The sequence below is a fragment of the Vipera berus genome, assembly GCF_964194415.1.
Source record: "Vipera berus genome assembly, chromosome: 14".
Classification (NCBI taxonomy): Eukaryota; Metazoa; Chordata; class Lepidosauria; order Squamata; family Viperidae; genus Vipera; species Vipera berus.
Window position 1 is genome coordinate 13,582,034 of NC_138217.1, and position 27,302 is coordinate 13,609,335.

Below are 27,302 nucleotides of genomic sequence, written 5' to 3' on the forward strand. Positions count from 1 at the left end.
CGGAGTCAAGGGTGTCGATCAGAGCTGAAAGACAAGAAAATCTGCAGGGGTTGGGGGGAGTTAAAAAGAGGAGGAAGGACATTGGGCTGTAGTCGCCACAGCTGCTCAGGTTTCAAGCATGTTTTGAATGTCGCCCCTTACACACCTTGCAGAATTCCTTGGATGATCCCCTTCCACTTTCTCTCTTATCACCGAGATTGGTCAACTCGTGGCCTCTGGGTTGGAGAGGCCTCAGAGCCGGCTTTTCTGGCCACTTTTGCCCAAAGAGAGATGCCCCGCTGACCGGGAAGCAGGCAACCTTTAATCCTCCCTTGATTCATCCCCAAAGTCAGGGTGACGCTGCTGATTAAGAAGAAGAGCAGGCAAGAATCCTTCGAGGGACATCCCGTGCCTTTGACTGGACCGGAGACGTTTTGATCCCGAAATGGGACTCTTGAGGGCAGGAAGGCACTGCCGGGGCCTTCCAGACACGGCGTTCTGGGGAAAAGGGTGTGGACCCACGGAGGATGCTGGCCGAATGCTGAAGCCCCAGGAGGGCTGGAGCAGCGCAGGCCTCGCTCTCTGCAGAGATGGACTTTGGAGGAGCAGGAGAGGAGAAGGGAGCAAGGGAGAGAGGATAAGAGAAGGGATGAGAGAGAGAGGAGGGAGAAAAGTCCTGGCCTGAATTGGAGAGAGGATCCAACGCTCAGCTCCGACTTCAGTTTTTCGGTCTCGGCTCTGCTCTTTGCTCTGATGCCCCAAGCTGGAGCCAACACAGAGCTGAGATTCTCTCTCAGGTCTATCCTTGACCCGTTTCCCTTCCCACTTGGTGCCCCCGGCCCGGCCCAGATCTGCTTTCAACGTTTGGTCGCTGAAAAGCTGGCTTTGCCCCTGGTCTCCCTCTTCCCTCTGCATATGCTGGAGGAGGATGGTCCTCTCTCGTCATAAAGAGCCTTTTCCAAGGAGGCCGCCAGGGAGGGTCAGCCTCGGGCCGGCCCTCTCTGTGGAGGCCGGAGGGAGCAGGAGAGGATTGCCTGGTGGGTTTTAAGACCGAATGGGGAGCTTGCAGGCTGCCAGATCTCTTGTGGAAAAAGGGTGCCGGACATTGCCGTTCAAGGGTGCAAAGCACGCTGCCTGCCTGGGCATGCCGTGTGCTGTGCGTGACATCTTGTCTCCCTGGGTCCTGCCAACCTGCTCCTTTGGAAGGAGGAAACCGCCTCGTAGAATGTTATGCATCAAACCAGCTCAGGGCATGCAGGACCCTCGGGCTTCACAGGGCACGCTCACGGTCCAGTAATGCCACTGCAAACATGGTTGGATTGAGGTCAATCTCTGGATGTTCCCTCCTGCCGCCACCCCTCTTTGGCCCAAGCGCTTGGCTGTTCCATTCCAGCTCCCCTTCCCTCCCAGTCCGGCAGTTCTCGGGCAAAGCCATTGTGGTATTGATCTTCGGACCAGCAGCCTTGCGCATGCCAGCAGGGGAGGGGAGAGCTTCACTCCAGAGCTGCACCGCTGAAAGGCGTTGAGCGACAGAGACAGGCACGCATATGTGCTCCCTCCCTCCCTCCCTCCCTCCCTCCCTCTTTCCTTCCCTCCGTCACTCCTTGGCTGGGCATTCTCGTAGCTGGCTGGAAACACAGCAGAGAACCCGCCTGCATCATCCTCCGTTCCTTTAGGGCTCTTTTGTTCCACAACAAGCAGCTTTGGTGGCAGTCTGGGGGAAATTCCTGTGGCTGAACTGCAGTGAGCGCTTCGCTTGCCTTCAGGTAAGGCTGCCTGTGGCGTGCGTGGCGCAAAACGCGTCTCCCTGGGAGAGAGGTGGGCTGGCCTGGAGGGTCTTGCTTGGAAAGGATCCGTTCATGGGGGAGACCATGCTCAACCTCCATACTCTGTTAAAAAGCCATCCCTGTTCTGCTTTTGCCCTGTCAGTCCTGCGGTCAGCACCGCCGGCTTTCCAGTGGACGTGGCGCACTCGAGCTGGGCGAAGTTGGGCATGTGCTCCAGCTGATTGACTGGGTGGTTCCTTTGTCCTGGGTGCATCCGGGCCACCCTTGTGCCAGGGGGAGGAGAGTGTGGCGTTTTATGCGCAGAGAAACCCAGGTCCAAACTCGGAAGGGCTGCGAGGGGCAGGAGGGCCAGCTGAAATCCGGCCACTCCAGCAATGGCTGGGATCTGGGGTCAGGCAGTGGAAACCGAATCGGACTAGGTGAGCCAGGCTGCCCAAGTGGTGACTTCTGAAGCTGCTCTGCCTCCTCGTGTGGCACCCTGGAAGCAAAGCACATGGATTCTGGTGGGGCTGGCTTGGAAGAAAGCACGAACCTCTTCAGAGTCCAACATGCTTTGAAATGAAGGGGGGGGTTTGCTCTGGGCTACTTCTGAGAATCCCTGCTGCCACAGGGACAGAACTATCCTTCTGTCCACAGCCCTTGGGGGCCCCTTTGCTGCAGCCCTCCCCGTCTGTGGCAGAGTGACAGGGCAGAGGGGGGCAGAGAGCCGTGTTCCCCTCTTTCTGTGGGCCCAGGAGAGTGGGGAGAGTGCTTCTCGACTGGGGTGTTGCAATGTGGGAGGTTCAAGGGTGCCTCCCGGGAGGAGAAGAGAAAGCGACGAGGTCTGTTTTGTATTCGGCGAGAGAGCTTGAAACTTCCAGATGGCTCCCGTTGGCCTCCCTAGAGATTTTTAGAGAGGACCTTGACTGTCCCCTCCCCAGGGTCCCTCTTCTTCTCCCCCCCATGGACATCCCATGGGGAGAAGTGAACTTGGCGAGAGGGTGAAGGAGGCACCAGTTTGCAGGCATGAAAAATAGGAGCGAAAGGCAGGGAAAGTCCTCCAGTCCTACCGCACCATTTTCCTACATGTCATGGATGCTGGGAGCAGAGAACTTAGAATTCCTGGCTAGCAGGAATGACATAGATTTGCTTCTTGTGCTAATGGGCTGCCTGGGGTGGGAGGGGGTCCAGGCCAGCTCTGGGGGCTGCATGGCCCGTAAAGTCCTTTTTGGTTTTGATGCTGTTTAATGGGCAAGACTGGGCTGGGGCAACATTTTTCCAAACATTAGTGAGTGTTAGATGGCTTATACCTTGCAAAGGCCTCTGAACATGTACAGAGAGCTTCCTTCTTGGGCCTTTGTCTTATGCAGGTTTGCTCCTGAACACCTCACAACATGATTTCTCAACCTTGGCGACTTTAAGTGGTATGGACTTCAACTCCCAGAATTCCCCAGCCATCCATGCTGGCTGGGACATTCTGGGTGTTTGAAGTCCACACGTCTTAAAAGTGGCTAAGATTGAGAAACAATGAATACCGTGGAGTCTGGCCATTTAAATCATCCCGTGGGCTGTGCTTATTCTCATTGGCATGTTTTCTCCACGTGCAATTTGAGGAGGGGGCAATGGGAACCCTTTGAACCACAGTTCCTAGCTGGCCGTGGGTGCCTCGCCCTGCACTGAGAGCCATTGAAGAAGCTTGCATCAACTTTTTAACGCCATCTATTGCACCCGTGTGCAGTTTGAACTCGGACAAACTCGGCCCTTTTCGGCAGAGGGAATGGAAAGTCGCCAGGTGCCAAAATTCTTTTTATTTTCCTTAAAAAAAAAGAAGGGGGGAAGTCCTGCAAAGATGTCTCTTAGCCAAGAACCGGGCTCAAATGAGCAGTGACATTTTCACTCCAGCTTGTTTCCTGAGGTTTTGGCACGTCGGGTGGGTGAAACTGAGGAAGCTTGTTAGCTGGTGCTGGGCATCCCCCACCCTGTCAAGATCTCTCCCCCCCCCACCCGGCCAGGCCCCCTAAGTCTCCCAAGGGGCTTTTTTCCTGGAGGCTAATCTTGAAAATCTCTCAAGTCTTTAATGGTTGTGTAATGGATGTTTCCATCAGTAAAATCCTCTTTGTTTCCTGAGCTTGAGAGAGGAAGGAAAGGCTATTTATTTTCCACTGAGATGCCAGCAGAGTCCATCACAACGATCCCCATTTTACAGATGGGGCAACTGAGGCTAAGTGAAGGGCGGTAGGATGGATCCACAGGGCAGTCCATGCTTTTCTGGACCAAGACAAGCTCAACTCATCCCATGTTTTCTCTGGCTTGACCGGAAGAACAGAGGATGTCAGTGGTTGCTGAATTAAACCCTTCCCCCTTTGGTGAGACCACCGGCGTTCAGCCCCATTTGGGGAAGCCCTTCGCTGTTTTTATCTTAGCTGCTTTTGAGATAATTCTGCTCTAGCACCTGAAGTTTCCATTAACTTGCTTAACTTTTCGGAGCTGTCTTCCACAAGTAAATCTCTCCTTTAGATTAAGGGCAAGCTTGCATGTCCTCATGCAAGAATGGAGTCACCCTCCATCTTAGCGTGTCCCACAGCTGACATTTGAACCCTGGACTCTGCGCTTGACCGCTGGATTGCAGGGGCAGCTGTCTGAAGCAGGTCCGGAGTCAGAGGAAGTGTGGATTGTCACTTGGGGATATCTACCCCAGCTTCCCTGTCATGAAAAATGGAAACTTGATGGGGAGAGAAGCAGTGGACAGAACTGGAGGATTCAAAATGTGACCCGGGGCCACTGGGAGTTGCTCTTCCTCTGGCTGAGAACAAGGCACCCTTTCCGTGGCTGAATTCAGGGAGATTTGTCTGCTGCTGTTTCCTGCAAAATACACCACAACCCCCAAGCTCTGCAAAGGAGCAAAGTGTGTGTCTGGATTTCCCCCCTTGATGCTGGAGCATCAGTTCGAAAGCAGATTCTGATGCTCGGCTTGCTTCCATTTCTTAAAACCCCCCATTGCACCGAGAAGGTGTGAGGAGCAAAGCCAAAAATAAACTTCCAGGACTCGAACTGAAAAATGTAGACAGGACGGGAGAAGAAAGACCGCAGCACCGAAGCCTCTTCTGCTCTGAAAACCAAGAGATGAAGGATCTCTAACTGAATGAGAGGAAGAATCCTCCCCCCCCCCCCGACCCCTATTTCTGCAGGCTGAGCAAGCCGAAGTATAAAAGTAGAACTATGGCCTGACTGGGGAAGCCCAGGTGTTTCGTCCCAGGGTGCTTGTGATCTGGGAGAAGGTTTGCTTCGGGAGGAGAGAAATCCAGGCGTGAATGCAGGATTGGTGCAGAGGAAGCTGCAAGGGGTGGGGAGGGGGGAGAGGAAACACCACACAAACAGGTGGCCTCTTTTCAGCCAACTGCAAAATCTCGCCCGGGGCTATTAAACATCCCGGTTGGAATTTGAAAAAGGCATTTGTGGCTGTCAGCAAGTTTATTGTTTCTGACAGCCTCTCCATCAGTGTGGTGGTGGTGGTGGAGCTGGTGGATCTTCCCCGGAGGGGTGGTTGCCATGGTGAGGCTGCTGGGAGGGCTCTTCCCCACTGGAAATGCAGAGGAGCTGGCAAGGGGCGAGGAAGGCCCAGCACCAAGAGGCCTGGAACAAGGAACTGAAGAGACGGAGTAGCCACTTGGCCAGCTTCTGCTGCAGGAACCTGAATCCAGGGCCAAACGTGTCATCGGCAAGTTTGGGGAAAGAGGAAGGGGGCCTCTCTGCTCCCACCTGCCTGTCCTTTGTAAGAAGGCCCCTTCAGGCCAGTTCAGCCCCCACCCCACCCACCCCGATTGGACAAGCTCCTGTTACGAAGCCAGTTTGCTTGGTAGATATACAGGCTGGCACCCCCAACTCCTTTCCCAACCCTGGTCTTTGTGCTCTGGGGCAGACGCCTCCCTGCCTAGGAAAAGAACCAGCCTTCGAGGTGATGGCGGTTGGGAAGGGCTATCCCTTGTCTTGGCCAGGTAAGACTGTCGAGAGCCGCTCAAACTATTGCAGCCAGGGCAGAGGAGAAAGGGCCAGGTAAAGCACGAGGCTCTCCTAGATGAATGTGGAGCCGGTCTTGCTTCGCATGAGGCAGCTTGGGAGACCACATCTGGAAAGAGAGCCATTGCTCAGAGGAGCCTCCGTGTCCAGGGCTGAAGCATCCAGACTGGAGACAAGATATTGCAGAAGACCTCTCTCCTCTTTGTGGGCTTCCTGGAAGCCTGCTGGAGGGCAAGATGGCCCTGTTGTCTTGCCCTCCACGGCTCCCTTCATTCAAGGTTGAAACACGCATCTCTCCAGCCGACCTCAAAATGCCACAAGAAGATCTGCAACCTAATCGGGACGAGGACTTCAAAGGTGAACCCGCCAGCCCTAAGCAGACCTTGAAAGTTTAAGAATATCGTGGATCGATTTTCACCAGGTGGAGCAGATGCTGAGAGTTCAGCAGGGTGCCGAAAAGAGTAACCCTGAAGGGGGGCTTGAAACGTAGCCCACCCTGGGTGAGGATTTTTTCTTTCTCCCGTTTGACTGCAACGTCTCCCCCTCTCTAGGGGCATCTCCTTCCAGACAGGAAAAGGTGGCCTTATGTTTTTTTTAACACCTTCCCTCACATGCCCCACCCCAATTTTTGAATCACCGCCATCCATAATCACATTTCCCATCCAGGAGGCGAATGATCTGCAGCCGCTGAAGGGAGGCACAATTTTACGCAACCGTGAAGGAACAACTCGGGATGTCTTCGCGGGCCTCACAATGAATGGCAGGGATGGTTTTCAGGGAGCCTGGCCTGGACGTGGGGGCTGCGCTCCGTGGAGGGATGAACTTGGGAGATTGATGGTCTGGCCCAGCCTTGCCACGTGCTGCAGGCCTGCCAGGCAGGATAATAGCTCAGAGAGAGAGGCTGCAGGAGAGCAGAGTCGGGTGCAGATTATGCCTCCCTCCCTTCCTGCAGGCAGCTTATCCTCTGGCCACGCGAAGATGCTGCTGTGCCCGGCTGAAGTTTTCTGCTCTTTGCAGCAAAGCCGCCTCATGTGCCACGTTGCCTTGCTGACCGCCTGCAAAGACAGCTGAGGCCGGCCCCGTGAATCGGTCATCAGGGCTGCTGCTGCTGCTGCCGGGGCCTGGTTTTTTCCAGATGTTTTCTCGGCCAGTTTTGTTCTTGGATCCACAACGTTGTCCACCTTTGCCTCGGCCACTTGTTAGGTCTGCTGCTGTGCAAGCTTACGCTGCCTCAGAATAACACAGCAGGAAAGGGCCTTGGAGGTCTTCTAGTCAATCCCCTCTTTGTCACTGGGCCAAGTTGACCTGGCAAGACAGTTCCAGAGTCAACAGCAATGGGGATGCAAACTTGGGAGCCTCTGCTGAGCTCTCCTTCTCTTCCCTTCTCACAGGCGGAAGAGAACATCCTTCTTGCAAAACCTCCTTCCTTCCTTGGCAATTCCTAGGGTGCTCAACTTCATTTCCGGTTAGGGAAGGTCGAAAAGGCTCAGGGCTCACCCCCTTTTCTCTGTGAGGCTCTAGCTCTTTGCAAGAGGATATGGGGTGGCTGTTGGGGTGCAGAGCTGGCATCCAGCCTGTGCGTCAGTCACAAGGGCCCTTCCCCCCGTCCTCCCCTTTCCTCCACTCCAAATGGCTGCAGCGCTCCCAATCCTCCTCCGTCACCAAAGGTGGAGGTGGGTGACATTGGGAGATCTGGGATTTTGCTGCCGGGCAGAGCCCAGGATCCAACTATCCTTCTGGGCCTTCAGTTTGTCTACCCAGGGACTTTCGGAGCCACTGTTTCCCTCACAAATTCCAGCGGAAGGGATGAGTTGGCTCATGCCGTCTCTGCATCACAGGGTTTGCAGGGCGCTGCAATGGCCGGCTGCTTTTCGGACTCTGACTTTGCTGAGATTCAGCCAGCCTTGAATCTGAAGAATGGGATCTTTGGCCCCCCCAAAATGCAGCAGGAAGACAAGCGAGATCTTTGTAGGGGGGGGAATGATCAGAGATCTGCTCTGCAGTGGGGAAAGGAGACATTTTCCTACTGCAGAGCCTGCAACAAACTCAGGGTGTGTGTGGACCTTCCTGAAGGGGAGGTGATGCTCTTCCAGTGCTTCCAGGCCTGACCTGCTGGTTACATGGTTCTCCCACAACTCCTACAAACACACACACACACACACACACACACACACACACACACACACACACTGCAAAGAGATTTGCTCTAGATAGGATTGAGGGACAGCAAGTAAGGGAAAACGGGGAGAATAGGGGTATGCAGGGGGGCTGGTGGTTGCATGAGGGGATGGGGGGTGCCTCCCAGGATGGAAATTTGGGGCTTTGAAGGTCCCTGAAGGGAGGAGGGCAAAAGGTGGGCTGGAATGATATGGGGTGGGGGGGGTGAAGGAGGAGAACAGAATTGCAGAAAGCGGGGTTGAATTCTTCACACTGTGTGTGGAGGGAAGGGAGGGAGGGAGGGAGGGAGGGGAAGGAAAGGAAGGAAAGGAAGGAGAGAGGGGGAAAGGAAAGGGAGAATGGTGGAAGAAAGGAAAGAAAAGGAAGAGGAGGGGTGGTTTTGTGGTAGATACTGTGAAACAGCCATGCTGGGCAACTGTTGCTTAGAAAGGAGAATTTTCTTAGTTTTGGCAGTGCGAAGACTGCTGAGGTTGTGTCCAGCAGGAGCTCCCTTCCCTCTCCAGCAAACTAGAATGGGTACTAGTTTGATTCCCTCTTTGTGAATGCAAAACAATGGGTGTCCACCAAACGCTTGGGCAGAGGCAGGCCGAGGGAGGCTCTCTTCTGTGGAGAAACCGGGCCACTGGATTTAATTTCGTCCCCTCTCTGGAAGCAGCTCAATTTTCAGAGCTCCTGCAGCTGAAGGCAGAGCAACTTTTCAGGAATGGGTAATTAGGCAGCTGATGAGTTTTTGGCATGCCTAGCCAGCCTCGAGTGTGGTTTCCACAGGCAGACTTGTGGCAAGGTGGTGGGGGGGCAGGGGTCGGCCAGCCTGAATGCCAACTGAGGGGGGGCTACTGTGGAAAGGAGGGCTCTCCAGGAGAGGGTGGGGACTGTTTGAGATCTGGGCATCGGAGAAAGTGTGAAAGGAGCTGCCACTGATTGCAGATATTCTATTCTTGTCTACCTTGGACAGCTCCCCTCTGATTCAGCCACGGGGGGGGGGGGCTCCATCCTCCTGGCCTTCCCCTCTGCCCTGAGGCAGCCTTGCCATGGTTGCTTTGCTGCCCCCTTCTCCAGTCCCTTCCTGGGTTTCTGGAGAGGCAGAAGAGGGACACCGAGGCTGATTTATCTCTCATCCGGCATTTTTCCTCCCCTTTGGCTTGCATTCATTATCCATCTGCTCATGAAAGGAAGGAAGAGCCGTTGACTCGCTCAGAGGCTCCGCAGAAGATTGCAAGGCTTCTTTTCCTTTGTCGCTGAGCACAGCTTAGCTGCAGCCCTCTGCGCTTTCTCTTTGGGGGAGAGAAAGAAGAGTTGAGGACTTTTCGGATGAACTGGGGTGAGTGAACTGATGAGTTGGGGAAGAAATTATTTGAAATGCCCATCGTATCCCCGGTCAGTTCTCTGGCGAAGAATTGGGGGTAATTTACACTGCAATTAATTCAGTGCTTCTCTTCCTTGCCAGCCAGCGCATCCTGCAAAAGCGGGTTAAGGAATGGGGGGGTGGGGGTGGGGATTGTCAGGCTGGTTTTAATTGGGATGTAAGACCCAGATAGCAAAGCGGAGGCAGCAAGGTTCAAAGAGAGAGGCTTTGAAAAAGACCGATCGAAGGAGGACAGGTGGGACAACAGCTTAGGAAATCGCTAATGGGCATCTTTAGGATTAGGGTTCCTTTGGCCTCCAAGAGAATCAAAGAATTTAAGAGTCAGCAGGGGAGGGGGGGCCAGGGGGGCTCAGAACAGGTCCTCCTCTGCAAACCCCCCCTGCAAACAGCAAAAAGCTTTTCAGGTGATTTCCTGGCCACGTTTTTTTTTCCAATGGCCTTGAATTCTGGTCTGTTCTGGTGGAAGAAAAAGACTTGGGTGGTTTGAATGGAGTCAGAGAAGAAGAGGGGGGGGAGGTGATGCCTCTTCCCCCCCATCTCTTGTGTTATGTAAATAAATGTGATCTAAATCTGTCCATCTCTCTCTCTCTCTCTACTAGCCTGTCATTAATTCTGAAATGCATTCAGGAACTGGGGAGGGAGGGGGCAGATGGAAGGGAGGGGGGATCTCCCCTCCTTTCTTCTTCTCCCTTCCGTCCATCTCTCCCTTCCCATCCTTTCAGATCAGTTGTACTTTGAAGTTCCTCAGTGGGCTGATTCTTTCTCCTTGTTTAAAGGGAACAGGGCAAAGCAGGCAGGAACAGAAGGAGCCAAACTCTGCCTCCTTTGTGGCGTCTGGGGCCACCTTCTCTGCCCCCCCCATCAGGATGGAAGAGAGCTGCATTGCAGCGCTGGAGAAAGCCAGCCCTGCCTTCCTCTGAGCCCCGGGGCCTCTGCCCGGCTCTGCCTCCCTCTCCGGGGCACCTTTTCCATCTCTGGCTCAGCTTTGAGGGATGCCGTGGAAAGCTGGGCAAAGCGGGGAGTCCGAGGGCCTTTGTGCCTCCTCCGAAGTGATCCTGGATGCCTGCTGCCCTCCCTACCTGGCAGAATCGCCATTCCTGAACTCCTTCGGTGCAGCTTTCCAGAGGCCCCCCCCCAAAAAAAAAACTTTGAACAGGGACAATAAAAAAATATGTGGCTACAGCAATCCTGTACAGTCACAAGCGTGTTACTTCAGGGGATCTTTTTCTATCTAGTTTTTCTTTTGATGCTCAAACAAGTGCCCCCCCTCAGCAAGCCCCCTCTTTCCTTCTCCCCCTCCAGGAATTGGGTGGGTCAACCAGAGGCTCTGCCCGGCTCTGATTCTTTCCCACCTGCCTGGAATGAGTGACTTAGAGGGAAGTTGGCAGTGTTTCCGGATGCTCTTCAGCCAGCCGAGAATCTGTTAATGGAGTTAGATAAGTGACAAAACTGGGGTGTGTGTGTGTGGTGTGTGTGTGTGTGCGCGCGTGGAAAGCCCAACAACAGGCTTGTCTTCTGCTGCTTGCCTGGTCAGTTCTTCACGCGGATGTCAGCCAGCCATTTGGAAAGACGGTGAAAGCAAATTCTCTTTGGAAAGTGGCTAAGAGTCTCCCTCTGATCCAAGTCATGTCGGTGGTTCTTCCTTCCTCTTAAACATGGACTTCGGAGGGGTGGTGGGTGCAAAAGTCCCGCAAAGGCTGAAATCCAAGGGCTACCATCTTGTGATTCCGGCCAGGGGCGACGAGGGCATTAAGGCTGGCACTTTCAGTGAAATCTGGGCCAAAGACAAAATGACATTGACGAGAGAGGTGTTCCAAGCCACTTAGAAAATTAACAGTTGGGAGTCTGCATAAAGATTGTCAGAGTTCTGCTGAGCACCAGAACTGGGGAATGACGAATGGGGGAAGGAAGCAGAAAGAAGCCAGCTCTTCTGGTCATCCACATGGGTGCCTGTTCCAGCTCTTCCAGTTTGATTGCTCAAGTGCCCTGCTGCTGGCCGGTTTCCAGTTGCAAGCGAGCTGGCATGCAGCAAGAATCCATTTACAAGAGTACTCTACTGGGAAATTTTTTCTCCTTGCAATGGCTTGACGTACCCCGAGCACCTGCAGGCAGAAGCGCCTCGGTTGGCCCATAGAGCTGCTCCCTGTGTCCCAGTAGGCATGTTTTCAGATGGCACAGGGCATCAGGCCCCAAGAAGGAGACACAAGAGTGACTTCTGAGTAGCTTCTTTATTGTTCTTCGCCTTTAGACAGAACCTTGCTGGACTCGAGCAACTATTGATACCCTGGGAATGGCTAGGGAGGAGCCATCTTTTCTGCCGACCAAATTTTCTGTGCTTTGCCATCTCTTTGCCCTCTTTGCCCCTCCCTCCTGGGAATCCAGGCCCCCTTCCACTACACCTGTGATGTTTGGGTGCACGGGAAGGAGATCGCAGCTGAAGATGGCCTGAAAAGTGGAGAGATCCAGACAGGCCTTTCCTGGAATTGCCAACTCCTCCTCTTCCTCCTCCTCCTCCCACTTCAAACTTACAAATCTTTTATTTTTCAGACACTCCCGACTTAGGCCATGACGGACACAGCAGTCAGCAGCAGTCCCGGCCAGTGGGGGTATCAGAGTGATCGGCAGATGGCTCTTCAGAGCAGGTGAGGAAGCTCCAGGCTCCATCCGTAGAGTTTCCTTGGCAGCTGGGTGTCCATGCCACGCTAAGCCTTGCTTTGAGTAACCCTGGTTTCCTGAGTTCGCCTTCACAGATGACTTCGCATGACGGTTCTGCACAGCACGCAAAGACCAAAGTACAGGGGTTGTGATGCTAAGGGCGATTTCATGGGGGATTTCATGTGGCCCTTCCCAGGCACATAGCAGCTTCTGGTGCCTAGAAGGAGCTGGAGGTCCTGGCGCTAGAGCGCTGGTGGGGCCTCCTGCACTGGATGTTTCAACCAAGGAAGGAGTGGAGAGGCCTCTCTTTCAGGGGTGGGCAACTACAGCAACTTAACCATTTGTGGACTTCAGCTCCCAGAATTCTGGCTCAGGAATTCTGGGAGTTGAAGTCCATAGGTCCTAAAGTTGCCATAATTCCCCACCCTGCTTTAGATGCTCTAGCTATGCACTGCACCAAACAGAAGGCTGGACCTGATGACCTCAAGGATCCCAAGGACCGATTTGAACTGTCGGCCAGGGAATCCTGATGCTCTTTCCACTCCCCTCTCACATCCTCTCCTCCTTTCCAATCCTGAGATGGGTCTCTGAGCCCCATTCTGGGGGCGTCTGCACCCCGAGGCTGCCTCTGAGCCCAGGGCTTGTCTGCGCATTAATCAGTTTTGACCTCTGCATCTCGGTGACCGGCTTTGCCCGGCATGATTGAATTCAGCCACTTAATTTCCACCCTGAAGCGCCTGTTCTATCTCGCCTCATTCCTTGGTTTAGTGCCTGAATTCAATTCCAGGAATTTAAATAATATATGCGTCTCTTGCTCCGCACAAGAACTCTTTGCTCCTTATCAACTGCCTGGATGCTAATGGCCTGCGGAGAAGGAAGAAGATGTACAGGGCGGAGGAGGGGGAGGAGGGAATTCATTAGGTTTCAAATTGCTTGCAGGTCACTGGGGGGGGGGGCACAACCAAGAGGGGCTGGTCTGCTCAAGCCAGGGCTCTGCGGATGTCTTGATTTGGTTGCTGGCGCATTTTGGCATACCGAAACATCAGTTCTGTTTTTTTTAGCGTTGCTGTTCCTTTGCCAAGCATCCCCAATAGTTTTGTGATTAGGCTTTAGTAGTTCCTGCCCTCTATGAAATTTCTGACTTTTTCAAAAGGGGAGCAATTGCCCATAAGGTCTTTCAGATAGATGATAGATAGATAGATAGATAGATAGATAGATAGATAGATAGATAGATAGATAGATAGATAGATATCTCCCTTAGTCTTGTTCTGATTCACTTTTATTTCAGCAAGCTTTTCTGAATCCCACAGGAGAGGCTGGCCCACTGCACACAATTTTTTTTTTATTTAGCAAAACGTAGCCTGCCACTGTCAGGAAACGAAGCAGACTGATTCATACAACACCGTGAGCCAAAAATGCTGGCTTATTACTTGATGAGGACAAACAGGTTAATTAAAGGAGGAGGCTTCCAAGACACAGCACTTATTTTCCACTTTGCTCTTCCTTGGCAGAGCCAAGCAAGCTTTTCCTCTTACTTGAGCCTCAGCAGCCAATGGCTGCATCTTCAGCCTGGTGGATCTGCGATAACGGTAGTTGGGTCTTTTGAACAAGCCCCCTTCCGGAAGATCGTGTCCCACAGGGGTGTGTGTGGGGGGATCCTCAAGGCCAGGCTCTTGCAAGGAACTCCATGTGCCACTCCTGGGAGCCACATCTAGTAGGAAGTGCCTTGGCCAGGCTGTGGCAGCTCTGTTCTGCTCATCAGTATTGACACCAACCCCCCCCTTATGAACTCGGTTGTTTAGTACCGACCACGAAAGTCTTTCAGACAGCTTTATGGTGTAAGGACTTGCCTGGTAGTGAACCCTAAAATATGAAATTGAGTGAGTAAAGGAATAAGTGAGTCTCACCGGGAATACCCTCGACGGCCTGGCCCTTGAAGACTTGGCATGGATTCCTCTTGACGGGGGGTTTCTCCATCAAGCCACAGTTGGCCCTAGAGGAAGAACCATTTATGGGGTAATCCTGATCATATCTGTGGGGCTTTGAGTCAGAATAAGAGAATCACAGGGTAGGAAGGGACCCTGGAGGTCTTCTAGTCTGACCCCTCTGCTCAAGCAGGAGACCTTGTACCATTTTGGACAAAGGGTCGTCCGGTCCCTTCCTAAAAGCCTCCAGGGATGGAGCACCCACAGACAGAAAGGCTGTTTGGGAACTTTTTGGAGGTGGGGAAGAGAAAACGGCCACGTCTGAAGGCCACCGAGGTCTTCTGACCCCAGACGAGTTCCTCTGACTCACCCTCGTCCGTTCGCGCTTGAAGTCCCAACTTGACGTCACAGGAGGATCCACAAATACATATTGGCCTCATTAAAGTTCTCCTTCAAAAATCACAATGGGGAGGGTTCTGAGGAAGGGACCTTTTTGTCTGGACAAAGGGCTCAGAGGCCACAGGGCTTCTCCAACGCGAAGGAGCCCATTTTCGGAAAGGTTAAGATGCATCCGGGGCCCCCTCTCCCCACTTGGATTTGGGACCTCTCTGTGCTTTTTCCCCAGAGTGCCTGAGGGCCACCCGGCCCGCGGGAAGCAGCCGGAACGTGGACGGAAGGCCGAAGAGCTGACCGACGAAGAGAAGGAGATCATCAACAGGGTCATCGCGAGAGCTGAGAAGATGGAGGAGATGGAGCAGGAGAGGATCAGGTAAGGCAGGGGAGAGAAAAACGGGAGACGGGGAAGAAAATCTCCGGGAATGACGGCTGGACCAGCAAGTCTGCTTTAATTCAAAGTTGTGAAGATTAATTACAGGGAGTCCTTGACTTATGACTGCAACTGAGCTCAACGTTTCTGTTGCTAAGCGAGACAGTCCAGTGAATTTTGCCCCATTTGACGGCCTTTTTTGCCACCGTTAAGTCAATAATCCCTGCAGTTGTTAAGTTAGCAACATGGCGCTGCAGGTTTGGGAAGCTTTCTGCTTCTTTATTACTGTTTTTCTTTAATCCCTGCTGCTCTTCACTTACCAGCCCTGTTGGGCGGGAGGAAACCGTTCACTGGACTAAGTTCCTCTCTGGTGCTGCACTGCACCAATTCTTTCGAGGGGAAGACGGAGAAGAAAGACAGCGCACCAGGAAGGGCTGACAGCAGCTGCAACATCTGTGCAGAATGCCCGTGGGGGAAGCACCCAGCCTTCCAAAGGGGGGGCCACATTGCCCGTGTTCCGAACATCGTCCGGATCAGACCGTGTCGCCTTTGATGGGGACTCCGAGTTCAGAACTGGCGCTCAGGCGTTGCCTTAAGGCAGCCACTCAGGCTGGACGAGGACCGGACGCAGGTGCCAGGAAGAGAGATATTTGTAACCTGGTTAGGAGTCCCATTGCCACCCAGGCAGGATTCCCGTAACCAGGATGTTGCAATAATTCACACTGTGGAAAGTTCAGACTTTCTGCTGGCCGTTTCCCCCTTGGCTGTGGGGGTGTCCTTTGCCCCTTCCCTGCAGGCCGAGCTCTGGCCAAGGCTGAATTTCCCCAGGAGACCCAGCAGAAAACGCCTTAGAGACGCGGGATCCTCCTCTGCCCGAGGCTCGGGAGCGCTTTGCTGAGTCCGGGAGCTTATGAGGATCACTCTGGGTTGTTGTGGTGGTGGCTGTTATTGCATTCTGGCCTCTGAGATTGTAGTCCCCGACTTACAACAGTTTGCTTAGTGAGCTTCAAAGTTACTACGGCACTGGAAAAAGTGACTTGTGACAGTTTTTTGCACTTACGACATTTGCAGCGTCCCCACGGTCAGGCGATCAAAATTCAGACGCTTGGCAACCGGTTCACATGAATGACGGTTGCAACGTCCCAAGATCACGTGATCCCCTTTTGCGGCCATATTCACTTAGCAACCGAGTTACTAACGTAACACCTTAAAATGGGCCAAATGTCTCACCTAATGACAGAAAGTTTGGGGTCCACTGTGGTCGTAAGTCAAGGACTGCCTGGGCAGGGAAGGTGGGGCTTAGTGACTGCATTTATCTCAAGCATCGCTGCCTTCCTTAAGGCGCCACCATATTTATTACAAAAGAGGGCGTCGGGGGGGGTCTAACGCCCGTCTGCAGGGGGGTCGCTCAGCCTGGCTTCGTTTCCGCCGGACGCCGCCTGTTTTGCCTCGTCTTTGCTTTCGCCCGTGAACACGTCCTGATGGCTTGTCCGTGGTAGCATCCCTGAGAAGCCCTCCCAAAGCAACCCCCCTCCCCTTTAGCGTGTTGCTGTGTGCCAAATCAGAACGTGTGCCCTCTCCCTGGAGACGTTTTGTGGCTTGCCAAAGGTGGCAGGAGAAATATTGAGAACTTGCTGCCATCACTCAACCAGATTGCCTGTCTGAAAAGCCGCCTCGCAGCCAACAAAGACGCCGAAGCGTAACTTTCTCTGCCAGCCCAAACAACAGACGATGGCGGGGGGGGGGAGGGCTGGCTTTGGGCAATCTGAAAGGGGTGGGGGGATGCTTTAAGGGGAGCTGGCTTGGCTTGCCTGAAATCTGGACCTTCCCAGCTTTTCTGGGTTGCTGTGGGTTTGGGCCCAAACCCCAGGTTTGAACGAAAGCTCAAGGTGACCACAACAAACCAGAACCGAGATTTGCAGGATTAGAGGCTAGTTTGTGACATCTGGCTTGCTTAGTCCGTATGGCAGGAAGAGAAGACGGAAAGCTTTGCCGGCGTCTGTCAGGGTTTGATTCGGTTTGACTTCGGTGTGGCTTTCAGACTTGCTTCTCCCTGCAACTCGGTTCCCGGAGGGGGTCTTTTTAATACGTTTGGGTAAAATCTGAGGTCTTTTTTAACCTCAATTCATCAGAGTGGGGGCCAAGAGGTGAGCAAAACCCCAACAAAAATAATTTAAGAGAATTAAATCCTCTTGACAATTGGGCTTTTAACAATTTAATTTTCGATATTGCCGTAGGCTTCTCTTCCTTATAACCCCATGCTGTGCAATCAATTCTGCCTTTGCAGCTCTCCTCTTTTTTCCCCCCTCTTTGTTTTTTTCTCCCTCCCTTCCTTTGTGCAGTTTTGATAAATATTTAAACATGGAAATCTCTTGCAAAGTGGAGGTCTAGAGAAACCAAGCGGCGCAGGTGGACCAGCATTGCTGGCTTGGAGATCAGAGCGTTTAGATCTTTGCTTTTCAACCTGGCAACTTTGCATAGCTGGCTGGGGAATCCTGGGAGTTGAAGTCCACCCATCTTTAAGTGGTCAACGTTGAGAAACGCAGATTCTCATTCCGCTTAGGGGCGCCCCGAGACTTTTCCCCTCTCATACCTAAAAACTGGAACCAAACAGGCGAAATACATTCGCTCGTCCTGTGCATTTTGCTGGCGTGGCTCAACTTGCGTTTCAGATTTCTATCGCATTCCTGCTTTGGGTTTTTTGGAAAAAAATCATAATAAACGGTATACAGAACCTGACCAGCTAGAAAAGCAAAGCTCATTAGAAAGAAAAACTAGGTGCCGGTTTAGAGGCCTCCGATGTGTTGGTTAGATTACCCACAAAGCTGGAAAAGAGGCAAGACCCATCACTATCCTGAGGGCATCCTTGTCTGGCTCCATCCCGAAGGCTCTGAAACTCTATGCCGCTGCTGTCCGATCTGGGTCACCCTACACCGGTAGGGAATGAGGTTTCCTAGGGGCCTGATTTTCCGATATTTCTCCGCAGCTGGCACTTCCTCTCCTTGGCACAGAACACATAATGCATTATTATTTTTACTGCACCTGCTATTTTTATCTTGCTCAGATTTTAGGCAGCCTGTCTCCCGGGCTGCATTCAAACCTTCCTGCGTTCCGGATGTTTGTTTGTGTCTTGAGCGTAGTCTATCCCAGCTGTCCTTCACAGGATTCCTGCTTCTTAGACAGGGGTCCCCAACCTTGGCAACGTTAAGGCTTGTGGGCTTCAACTCTCAGAATTCTGAAAGTTGAAGTCCACAAGTCTTAAAGTTGCCAAGGTTGGAGACCCCTGTGCCCCCTCCTCATTTGCAAACGGATGGGGTATGTGTGTGTGTGCCTTCATTCTGGCTTGGGGGGGGTCTCTGTCCCATGGTTTAGGCGCCTCATGAACCGTCTGGACGACATGCGCCGTAACATCGCAGGCGACGGAGTGAACCGCTGCATTTTGTGTGGAGAACAACTCGGTCACCCGGGCTCAGCTTGTGTGGTGTGCGAAGACTGCAAAAAGGTGAGGAGGGGTCTCTCTCTCTCCTGCAGACTTTCTTGCCCCCCTGCACAGGTGGCCGAGGGTTTTTTTTTCTGCCTCCCACTTCCACCCAGCAACCTCCCCCCCCCTCTCATTTGCAAAATGCCTTCCCCGCCTTTGTTAAAACTATTTTTTTAATTCATCTTCTTAATTAAGTCTGTTAATTAAGTGAACTGACTGGGAGGCAGCCTCTGCACAAAGCCAGGCTGGTGGCATCTTGGCTGCAGACGGGGCTAATGAAACGCTCCTCGGGACTCAGGACTTTGAACTTCCCCACTGCGCCCCGGGACAGCCCCCAGCCGTGCCCGTCTCTCTTCCTTGCAGAACATCTGCACCAAATGTGGCACCCAGACCACCAACAACCGGCCCCACTCCGTCTGGCTGTGCAAGATCTGCATGGAGCAGAGAGAGGTGGGTCCTGGAAACGCGTTTCTGCCCTCTCGGCCCCTTTGGGATGGGCCCAGGGCTTCCGCCTTTGGAAGGCCAGCGTAGGAGAGGAATCCAGAGGGCTAAAGGTCCCTTGATCAGATCGGATCCCTCTTCTGTACCCTGTGGACCCCCCCCTCACTTTCCAGGTATGGAAGCGCTCCGGAGCCTGGTTCTTCAAGGGTTTGCCCAAGCAGACGCTTCCCCAGCCCATGCCCATTAGCAAGAAGCCCCGGCCGGGCGCCAGCAGACCTGCTCCCCCCACGCAGGAGCCAGCAGCACCGTACTCTCACCAGCAGAGCCCTGGTGAGCCCTAACGGTTTGGCCTTCGGATTCTGGATGGGTGGCAGGGAGGCAGGAACGCAGGCCCAGCCCCTTTTTCTCAGAATAACCGAGTTGTAAGGGACCTTGGAGGTCTTCTAGTCCAACCCCCTGCTCAAGCAGGAGACCGTATGTCATTCCGGACAACTGACTGTCCACTCTCTTCTTTAAAACCTGGAGCACCCACGACTCCTGGAGTCAACTCCCATTCCATCGACACATGATCCTTACCCTCAGTTCTAGCTTGCTTCTCATCCTGATTAGTTCCCACTCTCTGCCTTTCAGGAATGGGCAGCATCCAAAGAAGGAAAACGGTAGAAAAGAGGATCTCTTTTGGTTGGGAGGGTGCTGGTCAGCGGGGCTGGCACGGGGGGGGGGCAGCTTGCCTCTCCAGTGAAGGCACGGAAGGAGACGCTCTGCTTCCTTCCGTGGGTCTGGCCGTTTTGGGTGTGTGTGTGTGTCTTGTTTTAGCCGGGAAGAGAGTTTGGACCGAGAGGCAGAAGGCTAACAGCAGCCCGAAGCCGGCCAGCCTTGTGTCAAACCTCCATGGCTTTTCCAGGCTGGAGTAGACCTTCCTGACGAGACCCTTTGCGGAAGCAGTTGATAAATTCACACATAAAGGAAAACGAAACCTATAATTATCCGCCCGTTTTGGGCCTGAAATCTCCTTTTTTTCCCCCAAGAACAAGCCGCAGCTGCCGTTGCTTCTGCTGAGCAGGGCTTCTACGGTAAGACACAGAGGCTTCCCTGCTGGGTTGGTTTCCATCCCTGGCCTTTTGATCCTTCCTGTGTGGTTTCAATTTTGGGGGACTGGGTTTTTTGGGGGGTTCCAGGCTGACCCCACCACCACCCCTCCCCCCCTTCCCCAAAGGATTCTGCAGCTTCTGCAGATCTGCTCCGCTGCAGCCTGGCCTTGGCTGCCCCCTCCTCAAAGCTGCGGTTGTCAGCTGCTCATCCGGAAGAGCTCATTTTGAGTGATTGGGCCATTATTAAAATCTGAATTACTCTGTCAATTGCCTGGAATTGCCAGGCCCGCTGGGAACGCCAGGCTGGGCTGGCTGATTGACGCTGTCTGAACACTCATTAGCTGGCTCCCCAGAACAGCTGATCCAGGCAGCCAAAGTGGGGGGGGGGGTTGCAGGAGAGAGAGGGAGAGCAAGAGCACCAAGCTTCTGCTTTCTTGGGGGGGGAATAGAAAACAATGTCCTCTTTTCCATCCCAGACAGGCAGAGAGTCTTGGCTTTACCTGGGACGAATGAAAATCAGAATCCCTTGCAAAGCCTTTAGCTTCTTTCCTCCCTTGCTGATCGCTGCTGGGGGAGAGGATCAGAGGGAAAAGAGGGTCTCCAATGGCGCGATCTTTCATTGCAGCTGCTGTTGGAAGGAAGTTGGGAGTGTCCTTAGCAAGGCTGTGCAGGGATGTCCTCTGGGGGGGGCTCAGAAAACTCAAAATAGGGGCCACACCATGCAACGCAAGCCCTGCTCTTCCTGGCATGCACTGGGCCTCCCTTCAGTTCTCCCCGAACCCCATTTATTCAAGGAAGCACCTGCAGAAAACAACTGGGGTACCTGGAGCTTTCTAGCTGCCTCATTTCCCCTTCCCTCTTTGTGTTTTGCTGTGTTTCCCCCCCAAAAAAACCCCCCAGGAGCTGAGCCAGCAGCCTCCGCTTCCAATCGGGGAAATTACCCCCCACTTCACCGAAAACCTTCCGAGGCTAGGATGGGACCGAGCGGCAGCGAATACCCCAAAGAGGCCCGGCCAAGCCAGGACTGTCCAGCTGAGAATGAAACCACTCGGATCCCAGCAGGTGAGGGGGGAGCAGAGGAAGACAAGGGGGTCTGTGCGAGGATGTGTGAATGCGAGAGCAGCCGGCTGTTGTGTTTTTCAATCTCGGCAACTTTAAGAGGGGTGGACTTCACCTCTGGAATTCCCAGCCACGAATACAGTGCTCCAAAGCCCAGTGTTGAACCTCCTCTGGGTGTGTGTGTGTGTGTCTGGGTGTGTGAATCTGGAAACCTCTGCCATGAAAAGAGTGCCTCTGAGAATGTTTCCACCGCCCTTCTCCATCCTCATCTTGGTGGATCCACAGATCCCGTCAGATCTTTGCAGCTGGATCTGTCCTCTTTTCTCTCTTCTCTCCTTCCTGTGCAGGGGTCAAGCGAGCCAAGGCGGGCCCGGCTGCGGGCGCCAGGGACCCCGCTGCGCCTCCCCGCCAGGGCCCCTCTGCCCAGGGGGCAGGACCAGGTCCAGTATGGTGGCTGTGTCCCCCAACGCTCAGCGGGGCCCGCGTGTAAAAGGGGGGAGGGTTGGGCGGTGAGACTCAGCCAGGCTCCCACAACCGGGCTTATCTCACAGGCCAAAGCCAATGTCGGAAGGAGCTTCTGGGCTGATGTTTTACCTCCCTAACATCTGTCCCGGCTGGGCCCATCGCAAAGAGTTGGAGCAGATTATGTCCACGTCTGTTTCCAGAGAAAAAGTCCCCCCCCCGCTGGTGTCCTTTGGCAGTTCTCTGCTGATCTCTCCCCTCGGCTTTCACAGGCGGCCCCTCCGTGGCTCCGTCGCAGGCAGAGCCCCCCACCTCTCTCCCTGCTCTGCCACCCAGGGAGGAGAGCGCTGGGCCCGGGTACTCCGCAGCGGGAGCAGAGAGGCCCCCACGCCAGGGGGCTCCGTACGGCCAGGCTGTGGCTCCACCTGCTGCCCTGGCCCCCACCCGGCCCCCTCCTCCCGAGGATGTCGACGAAGAGGAAGCCAACAGCTACGACTCGGATGAGACAAGTAGGTGATCTTGAAGACCTGTGGACTTCAACTCCCAGAATTCCCCAGCCGGCGTTCTCAAGTTTTCAACTCTCTGTTGGCTGCCTTGAGGGCCAGCGGCTTACTTTTTTGACACAGAGTGTGGCACAGCTAGAGAATCTGACCTTCCCAGTTTTGGGGACGTTCCTGGCATCTTCTTCTCCATCTCCTCTCTCGCCGCTGTACAGGCCGTCCTCGACTTACGTCGGTTCATTTAGTGACCATTCAAAGTTACAACGGCACTGAAAAAGAGAGACCTATGAGCGTCTTTCACACTTACGACCGTTGCAGCGTCCCCAGGGTCACAGGATCCAAATCCAGACGCTTGGCAACCGACTCGTATTTGTGACGGTTGCAGTTCCCCGGGGTCACGTGATCCCCTTTTGCGGCCTTCCGACAAGCAGAGACCTGGAGAAGAATTCAGGCCCAGAGATGCGATTCTTCCCAGGGTCCCTCCGAGAAGACCCCCTTTCACTCAGCCCCATTGCAGGGGGTCCCTTCCTTCCCCAGGGGGGCCTCAGCCTATGAGCGGCTGCCCCCCTGTGCCCCCCTTGCAAATGGGCGTGCCGGGTGCCCTCTTCAACGTCTCCTAATCCCCTTTGCTTCAAGAGCAGTCACGCCTGTCCTCTGCCCTCTTTCCTTGTGTGCCTGGCCTTTCATAATGGCCGCCGAGGGCCTGGTTCTCCTCACCGCTGCTGCTATTTTCAAGCTGCTTGGGGGGGGGGCGTCTTTTGGGCTGAACGGGGAACCCCACATCACCCTCCGCTCCTTGCCCACAGCTACCCTGGGGGCCATGGACTTCAGCCTCTTCTACGACCAGGAAAACAGCTCCTTGCAATGCGCCATCATTAAGGCCAAGGTACGCCTCTCCGGATCCCCCACGGAGGGGAACAGTTGTGTCTTGGCATCCAAACAAGTGGGGCCGCCTGGGTTTTAAAGTGTGGGTTAAACTAGTGGCAGAGGAGCAGGCAAAGAAATGCCCCCCCCCGCTTTCCTCTTCTTCCTGACCTCTGCGGAATCCTCCTCCTCCAGGGCTTGAAGCCGATGGACTCCAACGGGCTGGCGGATCCTTACGTCAAACTGCACCTCTTGCCAGGGGCCAGCAAGGTAACTGGGGTGTGTGTGTCTGGTGTCCAGCTTGGCCCAGTTCGGTCTCTGAAATGGGACCGCTGGACACTTCTCCCTGCTGGCGTCCCAGACTCAAGAAAGAGAGGTGCCAGGTTGCCTTTCCTCCTCCTGTTTCTGCCAGTCCAACAAACTGAGGACCAAAACGCTGAGAAACACCCGGAACCCCGTATGGAACGAAACACTGGTGTATCACGGCATCACGGAGGAGGACATGCAGAGGAAGACCTTAAGGTGAGTAGATGGAGCCCTGCTCCGGTCAGACGGCACCAAGGGGTCCCCAGCAGACCCGGGGCATCCCCCTTTTCCGACTTTTCAGACGGGGGGCTTCGACTCCCCGATTTGGGGCAGGGGTGAGCTCCCACCTATCTCGGTTGATCCCGGTGGGCTCTGCGTTCTCCTGCTTAGGATCTCTGTGTGCGACGAAGACAAATTTGGCCACAACGAGTTCATTGGGGAGACGCGGGTGGCCCTCAAGAAGCTGAAAGCCGGCCAGAAGAAGAACTTCAACATCTGCCTGGAGAGGGTCATCCCGGTGGGTATCCCCACCCCCACCTCTGCCAGCGGGGGGGGGGGCTCAGAAAAGGTGGCTTATTTATTTAGGTAACAAACTCCGATGGTTGCTCACAAGCCGGGAGGAACTCTGGGCAAGAAAGAGGAATGAAAACACAATACAATCCAAACCACACACGCACACACAACCTCATTTTAAAAGAAAATCAACCTTGTTGCCCTGACAGAACTTAAACCGCAGTTAAATTGGGAGTGGGTTAGGGGAGCTTGGGAGGGTCTCTCTTAGATAATACATAAAAAACTGAATCAAGTCTGCAACCTGGAGTTGCCCTCCGGGTGATGCTGCTCCTCTGCTCCCCCCAGATGAAGCGGGCAGGAACCACCGGCTCCTCGCGAGGAATGGCCTTGTACGAAGACGAAGTAAGACGTAGTTTGGACGAAGTGAGGCTAGTTTGGCTTTCCGTGGAGAAACGGGAGTTACTCCATTTCTGCAACTTGGAAGGAAAAGCAGAAATCTGGATCCTCCACCGCAGCCTTCCATTTCTTTGAGCGGCGCGCCCCCTTGTGGCCGGACGCATCCTTTGCAGCCCGCCAGCATTTCTCCTGCCGCCGATCTCAGGCATCACACACGCACCTATGTCACCTGGAGGTCTTCCACCAAGTCCCCCCTGCCCAGCACTCAGCGGGTGGGGGAGGGGAGGGTCCCTCTGGAGCTGGGGAGCAGGGAGCAGGTGATGGTGGTCCGACTCCCCATCTGATCCTGCCCCGTTCCTCGTAGCTGCTCTGTGCCCCGCCTGGGTGGGCTGTGATAGTGGAGCAGAGAGATACGCACAAGCGCCCCCCGACCCCCTTTTCTCTTCCCCGCAGGTGGAGCAAGGCGGAGAGGTGGAAGAACGCGGGAAGATCCTGGTCTCCCTCATGTACAACACCCAGAAAGGGGGCTTGGTGGTGGGAGTTGTGCGCTGCGTCCACTTAGCTGCCATGGACTCCAACGGCTACTCGGACCCCTTTGTCAAAATGTAGGTCTGCCTCTGAAAGGCCCTCTTTGCAGGAAGCCTGGCAAAGCCCTCTCGGACCCACTCAGAAAGGCACAGCCTTTTTGGAGTGGGGGGGGGGCTTGTAATCTCGGCCAAGGGAGTAGAGAGGGGTTCAGGGGTTGCAGAAGTGGGGGTCAACCCCGTTCCTGTTGCCGCCCAGCCAATCTGCAAAAGGAGAAAGAAACTGACATCTCCCATCCTTGGCAGCTAACTGTTGTGCTCTCTGGAGCTCATGGGATATGTAGTCCTATGCCACTGGGTTGGCACCATCGGTTGGCACCAATATTGGCATAATCACTATTTATTCCCTAGGTCTCTTCCTTGGGGTCCTTACACTTCTTTCCCCTTGGGCTGTAGCCCCCAGGCCACCACCCCACCTCACCCACAATTTATTTTGTGGGTGGGTTTTGCATCCCTTTGGCAATCTGGCTAAGGAGAAATTTCCTGACAGTGAGAACAATTAATCAGTGGAATGGCTTCCCTTAAGAGATTGCGGGCACTCCATCACTGGAGGTTTTCAAGAAGAGACTGTCCAGTCACTTGTCTGAGATGGTCGAGGTTCTCCTGCTAAGGCGGTGTGTGTGTGTGTGTGTGTGCGTGCGTGTGTGTGTGTGTGTACTAGAAGACCGCCAAGGTGCACCCCAACTCTGCTTTTCTGTTATTCTTCCTCTCTGCTTTTGACTTCTCTTTTTCCCTTTCGCAGCTGCTTAAAACCCGACATGGGCAAGAAAGCCAAGCAAAAGACGCAGATTAAGAAGAAGACGCTGAACCCCGAATTCAACGAGGTGAGGCAGGAACCGGGCCAAAGTTCCTGGTGCCCCCCCCGCCCCCCTGAAGTTTTCCCTGACCTCAACATCCCCACCAGCCTGTTTGCCTTTTTCTCTCTGCCGCCTGGCTTGGCTGCTTTGGGCAGGTGGTGGGCTAAATGGTGGAAAAATATATTTTCAGAAATAACCTGCCACTCTTTAAAAAGAAAAAAAAATCACCTGGGTGCTGAAAGGGGAAAGAAAGACAAGCAGGGGGAAGCTAGTAGCAAACAATTCCCTTCTTCAAAGGCTTGAACACACACACACACACACACACACACACAAAGACACACGAACAGACCTTTTTTGTGCTGTTACGGTTGTTGATCTGCTCCTGGCGGTTCCTTTCCTGTCTTTTGGGATAGGAATTTTTCTACGACATTAAGCACAGCGACCTGGCCAAGAAATCCCTGGATATCTCTGTGTGGGATTACGACATTGGGAAATCCAACGATTATATCGGTGAGCGGCTGCGGGGAGGAAGATGGGAGCACGTCGGGGAGGGGTCTGCTGGCTGGTGTGGAGGTGGGATTCTAGGATGGATGCTCATTCTGTGTGTCGGTCTTGCGGGGTGGGGGTGGGGGTGGGGAGGCTGGTAGGAAGGACTTGCCCTAATCCAAACAGGAGGGCTGGTCCTTTAAGGCAGGGGTCTCCAACCTTGGCAATTTTAGGACCTATGGACGACCTCATCTCCCAGAATTCCCCAACCAGCTAGAATTCTGGGAATTGAAGTCCATAAGTCTTAAAGTTGCGAGGTGGGCCACTTCTGGTCTAGAATTTAAACAATATAATGTAATTTAATCTAAAGCAAGGAGCATGCTGGGAGTTGGTCCCCAGGTCTTCAGTTGGCAAGGTTGGAGAGCTGGCCTTAAAGGAGGTGTCCTCAAGTCCATATTCCTGCCTCTTCAGTGGCCCCTTTCGTTTGAGGCAGAAGACCTGGGAAGGGGCCTGATGGGGCTGGCTTTAAGGTGACCCCCGCCCAGGGTGGTGAGCCCTCTTTTCTCTTCCTAACCCCCCCCCCACCACTTTCTCTGTCTCCTGCAGGTGGTTGCCAGTTGGGCATCACAGCAAAAGGCGAGCGCTTGAAACACTGGTATGAGTGTCTCAAAAACAAGGATAAGAAGATCGAACGCTGGCACGCCTTACAGAACGAGCACCACGTGGCCAGCGATTAAGGGGGCTGTGCCCCTCTGCCCCCCCATCTCCAGCCCATCTCGTCTTCCAACCCCTCCCCCCATGTCCCTTTCACTCTTGGGAAACCGACTGCGGGGTTCCCCCCCTCCCCTGCAGGAGCCGGGCTCAAGCCCTCCCGTCGCAGCCCAGGCCGTCTCACCTGCCTCGCTGCTTGCGCTGGGCCTCTCTCAGCCTCCCAGGATGGGGGCTCTGGATATTTCAAGTAATAGCCCAGCGTTGAGCACCCTCAGTTTGGCTCTGCTTCTCAGCAGCTAAATTATCTCCCCACCCCCACCCCTTCTGATGCCATCTTGATCTCCCCCCCTTTAGCCAAAGGGACCTGCACTCCAAGTGTTCTTGAAATTCCCTCCCTCCCTCTCCTTCCTTCCTTCCTTCCTTCCTTCCTTCCTTCCTTCCTTCCTTCCTTCCTTCCTTCCTTCCCCTCCAGAAGTTGTGGATGCTCCAACACTGGAAGTTTTAAAGAAGAGATTGGACAACCATTTGTCCGAAATGGTCTAGGGTTTCCTGCTTGAGTAGGGGGTTGGACTAGAAGACCTCCAAGGTCCCTTCCAACTTTCTTGTTTTCTTCTCTTCTCTTCTCCCTCTCTTCTCCTCCCTCCCTCGCTCCCTCCCTCCATCTCAGCATGCAAAAAGTCCCTCTTTCTCCACACTGTTGTTTCTACTGCTCGGGGGGAGGGGGACCCAAAGCCGCTGGCTGCTTCGCGGAAGGAGGCAGCCGCTTAAGAGAAGAGAAGCCGATGGCGGCCTGCGACATGGGCAGAGGCCGCGTGAAGCCAACCTGTGATCAGAGAAGGGAGAGGTCTGTCCAAGCCTTTCCAGCTTTGCCTGGTGCTGGAGCCACAGAGAGTCTCTGGTGCCTCTGATTTCTGGATCCGCGCAAAGGGCCGCAAGCCCCTTCCGCTGCCTTGGAGTGG

General features: G+C 54.1%; 1 protein-coding gene across 1 annotated transcript; it reads left to right on the forward strand.

The window, feature by feature from the left end:
- Positions 1–11,871: 11,871 nt before the first annotated feature.
- Positions 11,872–26,369, forward strand: RPH3A (rabphilin 3A; the record flags this gene model as incomplete). Its single annotated transcript, XM_081338834.1, has 18 exons — positions 11,872–11,948; positions 14,512–14,655; positions 18,025–18,154; positions 18,497–18,583; positions 18,748–18,904; positions 19,603–19,647; positions 20,566–20,727; positions 21,072–21,164; positions 21,459–21,695; positions 22,493–22,572; positions 22,746–22,820; positions 22,963–23,072; positions 23,247–23,373; positions 23,715–23,771; positions 24,219–24,370; positions 25,092–25,173; positions 25,560–25,656; positions 26,239–26,369. The coding sequence occupies 18 exons, from the start codon at positions 11,872–11,874 to the stop codon at positions 26,367–26,369; spliced, it is 2,043 nt and encodes a 680-aa protein (XP_081194960.1).
- Between the last annotated feature and the right edge of the window lie 933 nt (positions 26,370–27,302).